The 15,394-nt window shown below is 36.0% G+C and overlaps 1 protein-coding gene and 1 long non-coding RNA gene across 2 annotated transcripts in view; one reads left to right on the top strand and one right to left on the bottom strand.

Annotated features, from left to right (window-relative positions):
• Nucleotides 1-226: 226 nt before the first annotated feature.
• LOC143644205 (uncharacterized) overlaps nt 227-15,394 on the top strand; it is a 63,217-nt gene continuing 48,049 nt past the window's right edge. The window contains exon 1 of the long non-coding RNA XR_013156551.1: nt 227-13,524. This is a non-coding gene — a long non-coding RNA (uncharacterized LOC143644205). The remainder of the gene's footprint in view (nt 13,525-15,394) is intronic.
• LOC143644204 (NXPE family member 4-like) overlaps nt 4,416-15,394 on the bottom strand; it is a 26,640-nt gene continuing 15,661 nt past the window's right edge. The window contains 5 exon segments of the mRNA XM_077112868.1: nt 4,416-9,363; nt 9,366-9,539; nt 11,054-11,260; nt 12,652-12,716; nt 13,187-13,920. Of these exon segments, the coding sequence (XP_076968983.1) occupies nt 9,005-9,363; nt 9,366-9,539; nt 11,054-11,260; nt 12,652-12,716; nt 13,187-13,920 (1,539 nt within the window). The 3' untranslated portion in view covers nt 4,416-9,004.

The raw sequence follows: 15,394 nt of genomic DNA, 5'->3' as shown, positions 1-15,394 counted from the left end.
TAATTCTTAAGAAATCCAATTTATTAAATTGTTCTTTTATTGATGCTGCTTTTAGTGTTATATTTTAAAAATCATTGCATAACCCAATGTCAGTGAGATTTTCTCCTATGCTTTCTTCTAGAAGTTTTATAATTTTAGATTTTACATTTAGGTCTATGGTTCATTTTGAAAATTTTTTTTTTGTTTTTTACCATTAATAATGATTCTAGTTATAGGGTTTCTTTGATTGGAGAATTCCCTTTTTTTTTTTTTTAATTTGGCTGAGAGTTTTTATCAGGGATGGGATGTCAAATATTGTCAAATGATTTTTCATGTATTGGAATGATCATATGGTTTTTCTTTTTACTTGTTAATAGGGTGAGTTGAGCTTTGAATGTTAAGCCAGCTCTGCATTATTAAGTTAAAATCTCCTGAGTCAAAAGGAATCAGACTTCGACTAGAGATATGAATGAAGCTGATCTGGATAAGACTGGGGTAGATCAGAATATAGAGTACAAGATAATACTGTCCATATTTTAAAACTTCAACTTTTGTGTGAGTTCAAAGAGAGATGTTTATTTGGTGCAAAATTTATATTTTGGCTAGTGCATTACCTAGTTTAACTTGTATGGTCAGTTTAGTTGAACACCATAAGTACATGGAATATTGACTAGGGCATGAGATCTTGTTAGTTTTTCCAGCTTAGTGTGATTCCCCGATATAACCCAGAGTAATTTGGGCAGTGAATAAAGAAATACTTGCAAGGTCTTCTTGGGGGACTGAGGTGAAAGGAGGAAATATCAACTACCTCATTTGGAGAACTTTTGATATTCTTGCAAGCAGTGAGGTCAAACAAATCAATAGGCTGAGCCTTCGATCTTGGGGTTCGCTCCTATGAAACTTATTCCTGCAAAGGAAAAGCTAAGCTGACTTATAATTATGCCTAGGAGTCACTCCCAGAGAACATCTTTGTTGTCCCGATGTGGTCTCTCTTTTTAAGCCAACTCAGCAGGTGAACTCACTGTGCTCCCAACCCCCCACCCCCCAAATGGAACATGACTCCCAGAGGTATAAATCTCCCTGGCAACATGGGAAAAACTGGCATTTGCCAGGACCTGGCATCATGGGATTGAGAAATCCTTGACCAAAAGGGGGAAAAGAGAAATGAAGCGAAATAAAATTTCAGTGGCTGAGAAATTTCAAACAGATTGAGAGGTTATCCTGGAGGCTCTTCTTATGCATTTTATAGATATCCCTTTTTAGTTTATGGTGTATTAAAGTGGCTGGAGGGGAGTACCTGAAACTGTTGAGCTGTATCCACTAGCCTTGACTGTTGAAGTGATTGTATAATGATATAACTTTTACACCATGACTGTGTGCTTGTGGAAAGCTTGAATCTGATGCTCCTTTTATTCAGGGTATGGACAGATGAGTAAAAATATATGGATAATAAATAAATAAATAATAGTGGGGATAAAGGGTAAAATAAATTGGGTGGATTGAAATACTAGTGGTCAATGAGAGGGAGGGTTATAAAGAGTATGAGAAGTATAAGTTTTTTTTTCTTTTTATTTCTTTTCTGGAGTGATGCAAATATTCTAAAAATGATCATGATGAGTACACAATTATGTGATAATATTGTGAGCCAATGATTGTTTACCCTGTATGGTCTATATGTTAGTGAAGACTTGTCAATAAAAATATATGTAAAAATCCCCTCAGTCATGATGTTATTTAAAAAATATATATTGTTGGATTTGATTTGCTGAAATTTTATTTATAATGTATGCATCTATGATCATGAGGGATGTCCATCTGTAGTTTTTTTCCCTTGAAGTGCCTTTGGTTGACCAATGTGTCAATTTGGGTTATTCAGGAGAGAGAAACCATACAGTAATTTGAACAGTAAAAATTTGATGTAAGGCATCATTAACTGTAACATGGGATTAGAGTAATGAGGGATTCGCTAGTAAGTACTGCATAATATAAGAATAACAGGTAAAAGAATCAGTCACTCACCCTAGAGCTAAGATAGGGCTCCCAAGGAAGATCCCTCCCTTTTATACCAGTGCTAATATCCAGACCTTGTTGGAGAGGCCATTGATGTAACTCATTGATTGGCAAGGAAGTCATTGGAGGTTCCTCCACAGTGAAGGAACTTGCTGAAAATCTGCCCTCGAGGGTGCTGCTGATCAATGTTGTTCATTGGGTGAAGTCTCATGAAAGCCATTGTGCTACAGAACTGCCCAGGGGAAGCTGCTGGGCCGCTTGCATTGCAGGAGCTAGGCACTGGAGAAACTGCAAATGCTGCACATTATGGTGTTGGAGAAAGCCACACAGGTTACAGAAGCCTGCCTTGCAAGCATAATGGAACCAGAAAAGGAAACTCATTTCTTCCTGCAGTGTCTCTACATATTTCCCTCTACTGACACAATTTCAGTGTTAGCTGACGAAGGAATAATATCAAAGTGCTCATATCCATTTCCACAGAGCAGTCAAAAAAAGGGTGAATTTGTAAGGGAGACAATTAATTGATAATTGGCACATAGGGTGATGCTTGTCTCATACAGTAAGTTGGGAAGTATCCCCTCATCTTAAATTTTGGGGAATATTTCATGTATAATTGATATACTTTCTTTTTATGTGTGGTAGAACTCATGGTTGAAACATCTGGGCCTGCAATTTTCTTTGTGAGAAGAAATTTCTTACATGGAACTTCACTTTCTGTACAGGACTCTTCAGGTTATTTATTTCTTTTTGTGTGAATTTTGGCAATTCGTGTCTTTGAAGCAATTTGTTCATTTTATCTAAGGCTGTTGAATTTATTGGCATAAAGCTGTTTGTAACATTCTTTTGTTATCCTTTTAACAAAATATCTGTAGAATCTGTATGCTGTTACACCTCTTTCCTAACACTGGCATTTTGTGTCTTCTATTTTCCTGAGCAGACTAGATGAAGATATGTAAATTAATTTGATCTTCTTAGAGAACCGATTCTTTTTTTTTTAATTAGAGAAGTTGTGAGTTTACAGAAAAATCATTCAGAAAATACAGAATATCTTCAAAATGATACCATCCATCTTAGAGTTTTTCCTATTTTAACTCTGCATTAGTGTGCACCTTTGCCACAGATGATGAAACAATTAACTTGAGTACATAGTTTACATTAGGTTTACTGATTGTATTGTACAGTCCTTTTTTAAAAAAATATTTTAGTAACATATATATAACCTATAATTTCCCCCTTTTCTTTCAAATATTTAATTCAGGCTGATAATTGTATTTACAGCATTGTGCTACTCACCACTATCCATTACCAAAATATTTCCATCATTCCAAATAGGAAGCCTGTGTATCTTAAGCCTTAACTTCCCATTCCCTATCCCCACTGCAACTTGTAATCCACATTCTGACTCTATGAGCTTGTTTATTCTAATTGTTTCCAAACAAGTGAGATCATACAATATTGTTCATTTCTGTCTGGCTTCTATCATTCAGCATGATGTCTTCAAGATTCTTCCATGTTGTCACATATATCAGGACTTCGTTCCTTTTTATGGCTGAAAAATTGTCCGATCATGTATATACCACATTTTGTGTATCCATTCATCTGTTGGTGGACATTTTGGGTTGCTTCTATCATTTGGCAATTATGAATAATGCCGCTATGAACATCCATGTGGAAATATCTGTTCGAGTCCATGCTTTCAATTCTTTTGGGTATATACCTAGTAGTGGGATTGCTAGGTCATACGGTAGTTCTATACTTAATTTTCTGAGGAACAACAAACTGTCTTTCATAACAGCTGCACCATTTTACATTGCAACCAGCAATGAATGAGTGTTCCTAATTTACCGTATCCTCTCCAACACTTGATATTTTCCATTTTTAAAATAGCAGCTATTCTAATTGTGTGAAATGGAATCTCATTTCACAATGCCTTGATTCACAAGGGACCAATCTTGACTCCTGTCCTTTTGGTGAGTACCTGAAGGCCACCTAAGGCATCCAAAGTTGTGTAGAGCAAGATTTGAAAATCAGAAATCTTACCACTTCATTTGGTAAAATGAGGGACCAAGAACCTAAGTGACTTATCCAAAGTTATAAGCTGCTGACAGAATTGGGACTAAAACATAGCTCCCCTGAGTTCTAGTGCAATATTCTTTAACCAGTGCTATGCTAAATTCTTGAAGGATAAGTGCTCTAGGATCAGGTTAGCTCTTAGTAGGGAAGTTCATATAGGGAGAGAAGAGTCAGTGGTTTTTAGGATCCAGGGTGCCATGTTTGGAACTCTGCATCTTCTTATACTCTGACCTTGCAGACAGTGGACTCACTGTGAGGCAGACAGCCCCACAAGACTTCTCTTTCTACTTGGAAATTATTTTGCATTTGTATTTAGTGGTAAAAATAAGAAAACAGGACTGCTTTCTCCAAGTATTTAGTTTACTATTTTTTAATACTGTGAATTTCCATGCCTAAGAGTGAAGAACATTTTTTTTAAGTTTTATTCACATACTATACAATCCAAAGTGTACAATCAATGACTCTCAGTAGAATCAGAGTTGTTTATTCACCACCACAGTCAACTTGAGAACATTCATTTTTATCCAAAAAGAAAAACCCCATACCCCTCATACCTTCCTATTATTGACACTTAGCATTGACACTCCTCTGTTACAACTCATGAAAGAATATACAATAATAATGTTATGATAGTTTGCAATAAATGTATTTTTCACATATACTACCCTATTATTAATATCTTGTAATAATGATGTGCATTTCTTCTAGTTCATGCAAGAACATTCTTTCATTTGTACAATTCACCAGGCATCATCCTCAAAAGGGTTCACTATGTTATGCAGTCCCATGTTTTATCCTCTAACTTTCTTTCCTTTTAGTGACATACGTGACCCAAAACTTCCCGTTTCAACCATAATCACACCCATAATTCAGCACTGTTAACTACATTCATGGTAATGTGCTACCATCAACTCTAGCCACTTCCAAACATTTACATTCGACCTTATTAAAAATTCTGTACAAAATATTCACCCATTCTCTAACCTCATTCTATCTCCTGATAACCTGTGCTCTAGATTTTAATTCCAAGAGTTAGCTGATTATAATTAGTTCATTCTAGTGAGACTGTACAATATTTATATTTTTTGTCTGGCTCATTTCACTCAACATCCTATCCGGAAGGTTCGTCTATGTTGCTGCATGCATCAAGACTTCATTTCTTCTTACAGTTGAATAATATTTCATTGTATGTATATATCAGTTTTGTTTATCTATTTACTTATCGATGGACACTTGGATTGTTTCCTTCTTTTGGCACTTTGAAAAATGCCACTGTGAACATCGGTGTGCAAATGTCTGTTCATGTCCCTGCTTTCAGATCTTTTGGGTATATAACTAGTAGTGCGATTGCCAGGTCATATGGAAATTCTGTATTCAGCTTCCTGAGGAATCATGGTGCACAGCGGCTGCCCCATTCTACATTTCCACCAGCAGGGGGAATAAAGTTGTATTTCTCCACACCCTCCCCAACTTTTCTTATTTTCTACTTTTAAATAATGTCCATTCTAGTAGGTGTGGAATAATAACTCATTGTGGTTTTGATTTGCATTTCCTGATAGCTAGCGATGTTGAGCATCTTTGCATGGGCTTTTTAATTTCCTCTTTGAAAAAGTGTCTATTCAAGTCTTTGGCCCATATTTTTTAAACTTTTTTTTTTTTACTGTGAATATAACATATATACAAAAAAAAGGAATAAATTTCAAAGTACATTTTTGCAAATGGCTATAGAACAGATTTCAAAATTTGGTATGGGTTACAGTTGCACGATTTTTTATTTTTCCTTCTTGCTGCTCCAAGGTACTGGAGACTGAAAGACATATCAGTGTCATAATTCAGCAGTCATACTCATTTGTTAAATTCTATCTTCTCTATTATAGCTCCTCCTACTCCTTTGATCTTTCTCCCAATCTTTAGGGGTATTTGGGCTATGCCCAATCTAACCTGTTCATGTTGGAAAGGGGTGTCAATAATATGGGATGGGGGATGGAATTAGTTGATGTCGTTGGAGAGGCTTGCACTTCTGGATTTCTGGGCTAATCTGGCCTAGAAAACTATCTAGAGGTTGTAGTTTTTTGGAATGTATTATTAGTGCATCAAACTTTATTGTAGAATCTCAGATAAAGCCCTAGGTGTTCTTTAGGTTTGACAGGAATGTTTTGGTTAGAATTTGGCAAAACCTGGTAATTATCTTTGGCCCATTTTAAAAATTGGGATGTCTTTTTATTGTTGAGTTGTTGGATACCTTTATTTATTCTGGATATTAAACTCTTATTTGATATGGGTTTCCAAGTATTTTCTTCCATTGAGTAGACTGTCTTTCCACTTTCTTGATAAAGTCCTTTAATGCACAAAACTTTTTAATTTTGAGGAGGTGCCATTTATTTGTTTTCTCTTTTGTTGTTTGTGCTTTGGTATAAAATCTAAGAAACTATTGCCTGACACAGATCCTGAAGATCAGCTATACTTCCTTCTAGGGATTTTGTAGTCTTGGTTCTTATATTTAGACTTTGACCCATTTTGAGTTAATTTTTCTATGAGGTGAGAGGGAGTCCTCAGTCATTTTCTTGGTTATGGATATCCAGTTCTCCCAGCACAATTTTTTGAAGAGACTGTTTTGTACCAGTTGAGTTGATTCGCCAATCTTTTGACAAAAATCAGTTGGCCATAGATGTGAAAGTCTATGCCTGAACTCTGAAATCAATTTCATTACTCAATATATCTGTCTTTATGCCAGTATCATGCTGTTTTGACCACTGCAACTTTGGAATATGATTTAAAATCAGTATATATGAGACCTCCATCTTCATTTTCCTTCATCAAGATGCCTTTGGTGGGGGTGTGAGGGTATTTTGGTGGTAGGATTCTCGCCTACCACCATTCGGGAAACCTGGGTTCAATTCTTGGCCTATGCATTTCCCAAACAAACAAGGAAAATAAACAAATGAAAATCCAAACCAAACAAAAAATTCAACAATGGTGCTGCAATAGCGGGATACTCACATGGGAAAAGAATGAAATGTGACCCCTGCCACACAGCATACAAGGAAAAAAAAGAAACCATTGGCTATTTGGTGTCCCTTACCCTTCTAAATAAATTTGATAAATGGCTTTTAAATTTCAGCAAAGTATACTGTTGGAATTTCTATTGGGATTGCATTGAATCTGTGAATCAATTGGGGTATAATTGATATCTTGGCAGTATTTAGTCTCCCAATGCATGAATACATAATGTCCTTCGATTTATTTTGGTCTTCTTTTAATTATTTTACCTATGTTTTAAGTTTTTCTTTGTATAGGTCCTTTACATGCTTGGTTAAATTTGTCCCTAGATATTTGATTTTTTAAGTTATTATCATAAAAAATGGAATTTTTTTCTGGAATTCCTGTTTAGTATTAGTGGACAGAAACACTACTGATTTTCTGTATTGATCTTGTATCCTTTGCTGAACTCATTTACTTGCTCTAGTAGCTTAGTTGTAAGCTTTTGGGGGCTTTCTAAATATGGGATTATGTCATCTACAAATAGTGAAAGTTTTACTTCCTCCTTTCCAATTTGGATGCCTTTTACTGCTTTTTCTTGCCTCACTGCTCTAGCTAGAACTTCTAGCACAATATTCAATAACAGTGGTGACAACAGTATCCTTGTCTTTTTCCAGATCTTAGAGGGAAAGCTTTCACTCTTTCACCATTGAGTACAATGTTAGCTGTGGATTTTTTCATACATTCCCTTTATTATGTTTAAGAAGTTTCTTTCTATTACTATCTTTTGAAATTTTTTTAATCAAAAATGATTCTGGATTTTGCTCAATACCTTTTCCACATCAATTGAGATGATCATGTGTTTTTCCTCTTCAATTTGTATACATGGTATATTACATTAATTGATTTTCTTGTGTTGAACCACCCTTGCATACCTTGAATAAAACATACTTGATCATGGTGTATAATTCCTTTAATGTGTTGCTGGATTTGATTTGCTGGTATCTTGTTGAGGATTTATATTTATATAAATTAGACCAATAGAAATTGATCTTTAATTTTCTTTCCTTTTTCTATCTTTGGTAGCAAGGTAATGCTGGCTTCATAGAGTAAGAAAGATAGTATTCTCCTGTTTTTAATATTTTGGAAGAGTTTGAGCAGGATTGGTATTAATTCTTACAGGTGTAATTCACCTGTACAGCCGTCTACTCCTGGGCTATTCTTTGTTGGGAGATTATGATGACTGTTTCAATTTGTTTATTTATGATTGGTTTGTTGAAGTCTTCTATTTCTCCTCAATTCACTGTAGGTTTTTCATGTGTTCCTAGAAAATTGAACCTTTCATCTATGTTGTCTAGTTTGTTGGTGTACAGTTCATAGTATCCTCTTATGATCCTTTTATTTCTGTGAAGTCAGTAGTAATTCTCCCCTTCTAATTTCTGATTTTATTTATTTGTATAGAGTGAAGATTTTTAATTTAAATTGATTACTGTTTGTAGCTTGACTTCCAATTGGTGAGGAGGTCTATGGCTCTGGTCAAGAAGGAAAGATTCTTTTCATCAATACTTTCATTTTCTTTTTTTTTTTTCTGGTATGCTGTATGATGGGGTCACATTTCATTGTTTGTCCATGTGAGTTTCCTATTATTGAAGCACCATTTGTTGAATTTTGTTTGTTTTGGTTGTTTTTTTAATTTTTCGGAAGTGCATGGGCTAGGAATCAAACCCGGATCTCTTGCATAGCAGGTGAGAATTCTACCACTGAATAACCCTTGCACCACTTTAAGTTGGAAGCACAGATTTAAAATGACTGACTGGGCTGAACTGGTGACTGATGGATCAGCCAGAATACAGATTATGCCTTATGCTAACTGGGAATTCAGGCCAAAATCAACATCTGACATGCCAGTAGATGCAATAAATTGTTCTTAATTAAGTGAGTGAGTTGCAGAGATGTGTATTATCTAACAAATATAGTTGAACAATATATTAACCTGATTTCTGACTACAGACCCAGGTGGGTGGACATTATTTGTGCTGTATGCAATTGTTATATCCCAGGCATCAATGATGCCCATGTTGAAATCGTGGAAAATGTCCTTCATGACAAGATTTTGAATATACCCATGAAAGTCACTAAATCTTTCCACATCATTATACATCTCCCTTGTGTTTTCTGCCTTGGTGACAACCACAGTGTCTGGACTTCTCAGAAAAAGATGCTGAACAGCTTTGTGGACATTGATGGCTCTTTGGATAAAAACGTCAATGGGAAAGGGTCTGAAATGCTGGCCCAGAGAAATCACAATGACTGTATTTTTTCTCCTCCAGTTCTATCAATGGCTTGGGTGATGTACTCAGTCTCTTTGACTGAATAGGTCAATGATCCAATCACAGGATAACCATGTTTTTGCCACTGGATGATGATATTCCTATCCAAATCCACAACCAGTTGGTGTTGCAATTTTCTAGATTCATGCAGATCCACTGACTTCAGTGCTGATGACATAGATGCATCCCAAAATGAAATGAAAATAAAGTTACAAAAATTGACTAGTTATAAGATAGAAGAGAAGATTTGATGCTTATGGTTGAATAAGTTAATCATGTCTGGTTTATTGTAGGTTTAAATGAAGGAATAGTTTTGAAAGTTCTTTGAACAATCAAAAGTGTTATACAAATGCAAGCGATCATGTATGTTATCATGTAGGACCATATAGAGCCAGGTGGGCTGGGAATCATAAGACATTGAGGTACCTTCATTGCAGGATGATGAGGTGAAATTTTCAAGTATTGTGTTTGTACATTTTGTTAACTGTTCACTAAGCATTTATGAAGATAGAGAATGGCACTAACTTATGCTGTTTACATTAAAAAACAAGTTGAACTGTTAATTTACCTATTTCTCCAGCTACTCTGTAAATTCCCTTAAGAGTGGGATTACATTCTATGCTTCTGCATTTCTTTCTCATTTTCCTGGAATGGTACTGGGTAAATCCCCTAAAATAATACTAGTATTACTACTTGTTTGTGAAGTAATTTACAGTTTGCAAAGCATCTATCTGGAGTGATATATATATAAATTCATCTCAAAGTCCTTCAGATATATATACATACACATGCATACATATATATATATATATATACACACACACACTATACTATTCTATACTTTATACTATATTATACTATACTATTATATTATTGCCATGTTGTAGGACGGAAAACCAAAAGAGCAAATGACTTGCCCAATATTACACATCTTCTAAATGACAGAACCAGTACTTTAACTTGAAGTTCTTCCCAGTTTTCTTGCAAAAACAGTCTACCTAATGTTAACACTTCTGAAAATAAGCAAAATATGACTAATATAAGCCAAACTGCTTCAGTTTTTTATTGTACTAACTGAACCCTTATTGCAATATCAAGGGCAGGTTTTCTGAAGCTAGAACTTCTGTTAGAAGTTTAGAAAAGGATTATTAATGCTTTCTAACATGTAACCTGTTAGAACTAAAGGGCTACATTTGAAGTCCTAATCCAGTGATGATTGAATATGGAGGGGACAGACAAGGGAAGAGGTAAATTGCAGGGCTATTTTCTTCATTCTGCTTCCAATTTGTTTTCTCTTCTAAAATACACTCTGGCTATACAATTTAACTTCTAAAAAAATGTGAAACAGCTGTTTTCTTACCACAACTTAAAAGATTAGCTGAAGAAATTTGGTAACTCTTAATATCTTCAGCTCTGTTAATAGTTTCCTAAGCATACTAGGTAAATACTGAAGTGTGAACTGTGTGGGGATAGGGATATGATACCTTTGCCTATTCTGGCCCCCGTCCAGCCAGATAAATATATATTTTTTAAAAGAAAGATAACAATGTCTTGTGAAAAGTTTTAGTATGCTCTGATTTAAGAATATGGAAAAAAAGAGGGCCTCCCCATATTTCCTTCTCCCTTTGAAATGCAAAAATTTTCCCCAAAGGATGAGAATAATAGCTTAAATTGGGCCATACTGTTGATATTCTTTTTGAAGTATTTGATGCACTGGCGGATTGTGGAATCTCCCATTAGACATATAAACTTTCCACTCAGGCACTTATTCATTTGGATTGGAGTCAAATTACAGGAGATGGGATTCCATGTGTCTTTCCAGACATGCCCGCTGGGGACTAGGGATGTCATTCCCAGCTTGTATTTCTTTTTCATTGAAACTGTTTGTTCTGCTAAAGAATAAGCAAGATAGCATCTTCTAAAACATCAACTTATCTAAGAATATTTTCTAAGAGCCTACTGTGTTTTTTAAGTACCATCTTAATAGGGAGGTGAAGGCGGTAGCAATGGTGGAAAAATCTTATTGAAGCATCCTCTTAAAGGAATAGCTATTTTTCTGTAAAATTTTTCTCTAACGTGGATTTTCTAAATGATCTTCATTAATGTTCATTGTGAGAGCAGATGTTTTCCCCCAGAAAAAAAGATCTTCGGGGTACAATTTTAAATATTTGGTTGCGTTCCTATGAAAGTCAAGTCATCAATTCTTGCTTAGTATTGAAAGCTCAATTACCTTATCATTTAGCCAACTTTTCTCCCAAATTTGTCATACTTTGTCACAAACTTAAATGCCACCATCTAACTATAAATTCTTTGAGTTATATGCAGGAAGATATTAAAAAATATTAATAACTTAGTTGGCCGGGGAACTGGTTAATCTTAATGGATATGGCCATAGGCTGGAGCAGGGTCCTGGAGGCCCAACATATGCCTGCTGTCAACCTGTTACTCAGTAGTTTAAGAAGAGTCTTGTACTCTGAGGGCCTGAGGTGATGGGATGTTAAGGAGCATTTGGGGAGCTTGGACAATGATTATTCACCAAAAAGGGAAGGAGTCTTGTATTTTTACAATTAGTATGAGACAATTACACTTCTAGGTTCATATTTTCACTTTCATGTAAATAAATGTATTTAGTGAGTAGCAAGCTATAAGTGCTGAAATTAGAGGGTCATAAAAGATCTTGCCGTAAATCATGTTAGATGGGGAATTCCTAGGCTTTTTGTAGTGAAAGACATCGGAAAAATTAGTAAATAAAGCGTGAAAGGGCTATTTTGTATGTTAAAACCATTTGAAAGGTGGCAAAGTTTAAAGGGAGAAAAATTGTAAAAAAATTAATGATTCAATTCATAACACTACAAGGAGAAAATTTTAATGGATCAACTCATAATGGTAGGTTGAAAAACTCTAGATCATGATTCTTGATCTAGTAGTAGGGAGGGAAGTGGTGATGGTGGAGCTAGTAGTGTGAGAAGTGGTGATGGTGTGCAGAAGTAGGAAACTTGGAGAAGAATTGGGGAAGAGTTTTTATGTTTGAACATTTTTGTGGCGATGGTCAGATAATCTGTTGCCTGATAAGTAGATTGATGATGAGAATTACAGTCAGTAAAATAGATTTATGATATCCTTGTCGTTTTAATCCTTCATTTCTTTACATAACTGATATTCTGGCCCATCTTAGACAAGATAGATTGTAGGATGCCTGTGAACAATTCCAGCAGAAAGGGGAAACCCCTTAAGGAGGTCTAATACTAAGCACCACCCATCAAAGAGAAGGAGAACTTACTGTTGCGATTGGAGACATTAATGGTGTTGAAATTTTTCATAATTTCTCTACCCACATTTGACCTTAAAGAAACCAATACAGATATTAGTATGGAGGTGACTCCAAAGACCTGGAAACAATAAGCCATATTTTCCACTGCTTTAGTTATTTCTGGGAGAAAAGGTGACCCTATGCCCAAAGTCTTTGACCATTTGGCAAATTTCCATTTCTTTGCTTATTAGTACTTGGGATACAGGTACTCAGGTGTGCAGGTGATTTACTGTGATGTAGAAAGAACATATTACAACGTACAAATGCTCATATATTTCTTAACCTTTTAAAATTTTTACTTCTGTGTATACTTTTGGTTTCAATGGTGAGGGTTTAATAACCAAACAGTCTGGGGACTACTCACTTCAAATGAATTCACAGATCCTTTCCCAATGGCTCTTCTTCACAAGGGTCCCTAAGTCAATATACTCATTGGACGTTCATTTATATCATCATGTAAGTCAAATCTTTACCACATTTACACAGGTGTTCCCCAGAAATACTTTCAAAGAGGCTCCTCTCTTGTTTGTTAAGATAAGAAACTTCTTTGTTCTTGCATTGCATGTGTGTCAGTGCAGCACATGGCATGTGTTGAGGCCTCACACAGTAGAAAGCTTCTTGATCTTGAGCATCTAGGTACTGGCACAGTTCAGAACTTGAGTTTAAAACTAGGGCACAATCAGTATTGACATGAGAAGAGCCATTGGCAAACTGGCCTATGAAGATCACCTTATCGTACCCTTGGTTCCTCGCCCTCCAGAGAGCTGATGCCCCTTCACTGGGGTGGATGAGCAGGAGAGACAGAGGGACCTGGCCCGCTCAGAACAGAGTGAAGCTGACAAGGTAGGTGCCATTGTTGAAGTCTCTCATCTTTCCTGAAGCGCCTGCGTTCGGGGCTGGGGAAGACATCCTGGCTCTCAGGAAGTCCCCGCCATATTCCTTCTTGCGTCCCAAGTGGTCCCTCACCTCCAGCAGGATGTCTAGCTGATCACCCCTGCAGTAGGTGTCTCGGGGGTTGAGGATAGTGGTTCTGCTGTGGGCTGCACTGGTGGTGGTGGTGATGTGGGTGAAAGGTCTGGGTGGGATCAGCTGGTCTAGTTTCTTCATGATTTCCTTTATTCTCAGATCCATCTCTGTTGGTGACCTTAGTGGAGTTTCTAATATTTTAGAGTGTGAGTGCTTCTTCATGGAGGTATTCCATTGATGCAGGGAGATGGGTAATTTTAAAGCAGACCAAAGCTGAAATGACAAAGAATGTGACAAACTATGAAAAGAACCTGTCCCTAGTCATGTTTGTTTACTATGAGTTTGAATATTTATGTATGTGTCATCATCACTATTATTTAAAATCTTTAACAGTTTTACCTAAATACATTGTAGACAAATATATTGAATCTAAAATATATAACCCAGACAACACTCATGAGTAATAACGTGATGCAGGTGCATTTACTCTTCTTTTTCTTATGCACCTGATATCCTGTCATCACTAATTTCTTTTGATTCTTCCTCTCTATATCTTTCATCTATGCCTAATAGTCTTTTCCTTCCCTACTGTATCACAGTTCAAGCCACGATTATTTATCCTCTGGATTAGAATAGTCACCTCAAGGGTGAGGAGTCTGTTTTCAGTCCTGTTTTCTCTCTAGTTAATTTTCTCCATTATAGCTAAATCAATCCTTCTAAAGCACGAATCTATTTGTGTCTCCTCCCTGCTTAACCCCCTTCAACGGCATCTCATTATACTTGGAATAAAGTCCATCTCTGTAGTATGACTTCATGCTGTGGCCTCTTTTTAACTTTCTAGCTCCTCCTACTCTCTCTTTTGCACTCAGTTTTAAGAAGACTAACTCCTTTTATTATTTATTTATTTATTTGTTAACTCCTTTTATTTTTAGGAGCTGACTTTCCTTTCTCTCAGCTCTTGCCTTTTTCCTCTTTCTAGATTGCTCACTACGACCACATTTTCCTTAAAACTCTTAAACATCTGTTAACTTATAATTTAGAAATCATTATAAATTTGCGCTCACATCTTTTTTTTGCATGGGCAGGCACTGAGAATCGAACCCGGGTCTCCCACATGGCAGGCGAGAATTCTGCCACTGAGCCACCATGGCACCACCCAGTGCGCTCACATCTTATACCTAACACTAGACAGTATTTTTCAGGTACTCAAAAAACTGATTTTTAAACCTTGTTGATAGTTAGAAGCACCTGCCAAAGTTTTTAAAAATATTAATTCTTAGGCCTAAACCCAGATCAACAGAGTCATCATCACTAAATGTATTGCCCAAGGATATATATGTGAGGCAATATATATTGTCTCACAGGCAATCCTCTAATCAGGCCAGCTTGAGAATCATGGCTTAGATCAGTGATTATCACACACTGATGTTTTAAAACTACCGTGACTATTAATTACAGGTAATGATGGATGAATTCAGGATTGCAAAGAGAGCCCTATGAGAAAAATCTGTCAGTATAATTTACAACTTAATGGATTAAAGATAAAATCATGATCAACAAAATACAGTTGCTAAAAAACCATTACAGTTAAATAAACTTTTCTTTCAAGTTCAGGAACAAGAGAAGATTTGATAGCTACTATCAGATGAACTAATTTTCAACAAAGTTTAGATGTTCTGGAAAATACAATAAAAACAAAGTAAGTCAGAGGTATGAGTATTTTAAGGGGAGCTGCAAACTGTTTTTT

The sequence above is a fragment of the Tamandua tetradactyla genome, chromosome 8 (genome assembly GCF_023851605.1).
Source record: "Tamandua tetradactyla isolate mTamTet1 chromosome 8, mTamTet1.pri, whole genome shotgun sequence".
Lineage (NCBI taxonomy): Eukaryota > Metazoa > Chordata > Mammalia > Pilosa > Myrmecophagidae > Tamandua > Tamandua tetradactyla.
This window is presented reverse-complemented; position numbering and strand designations above follow the sequence as displayed.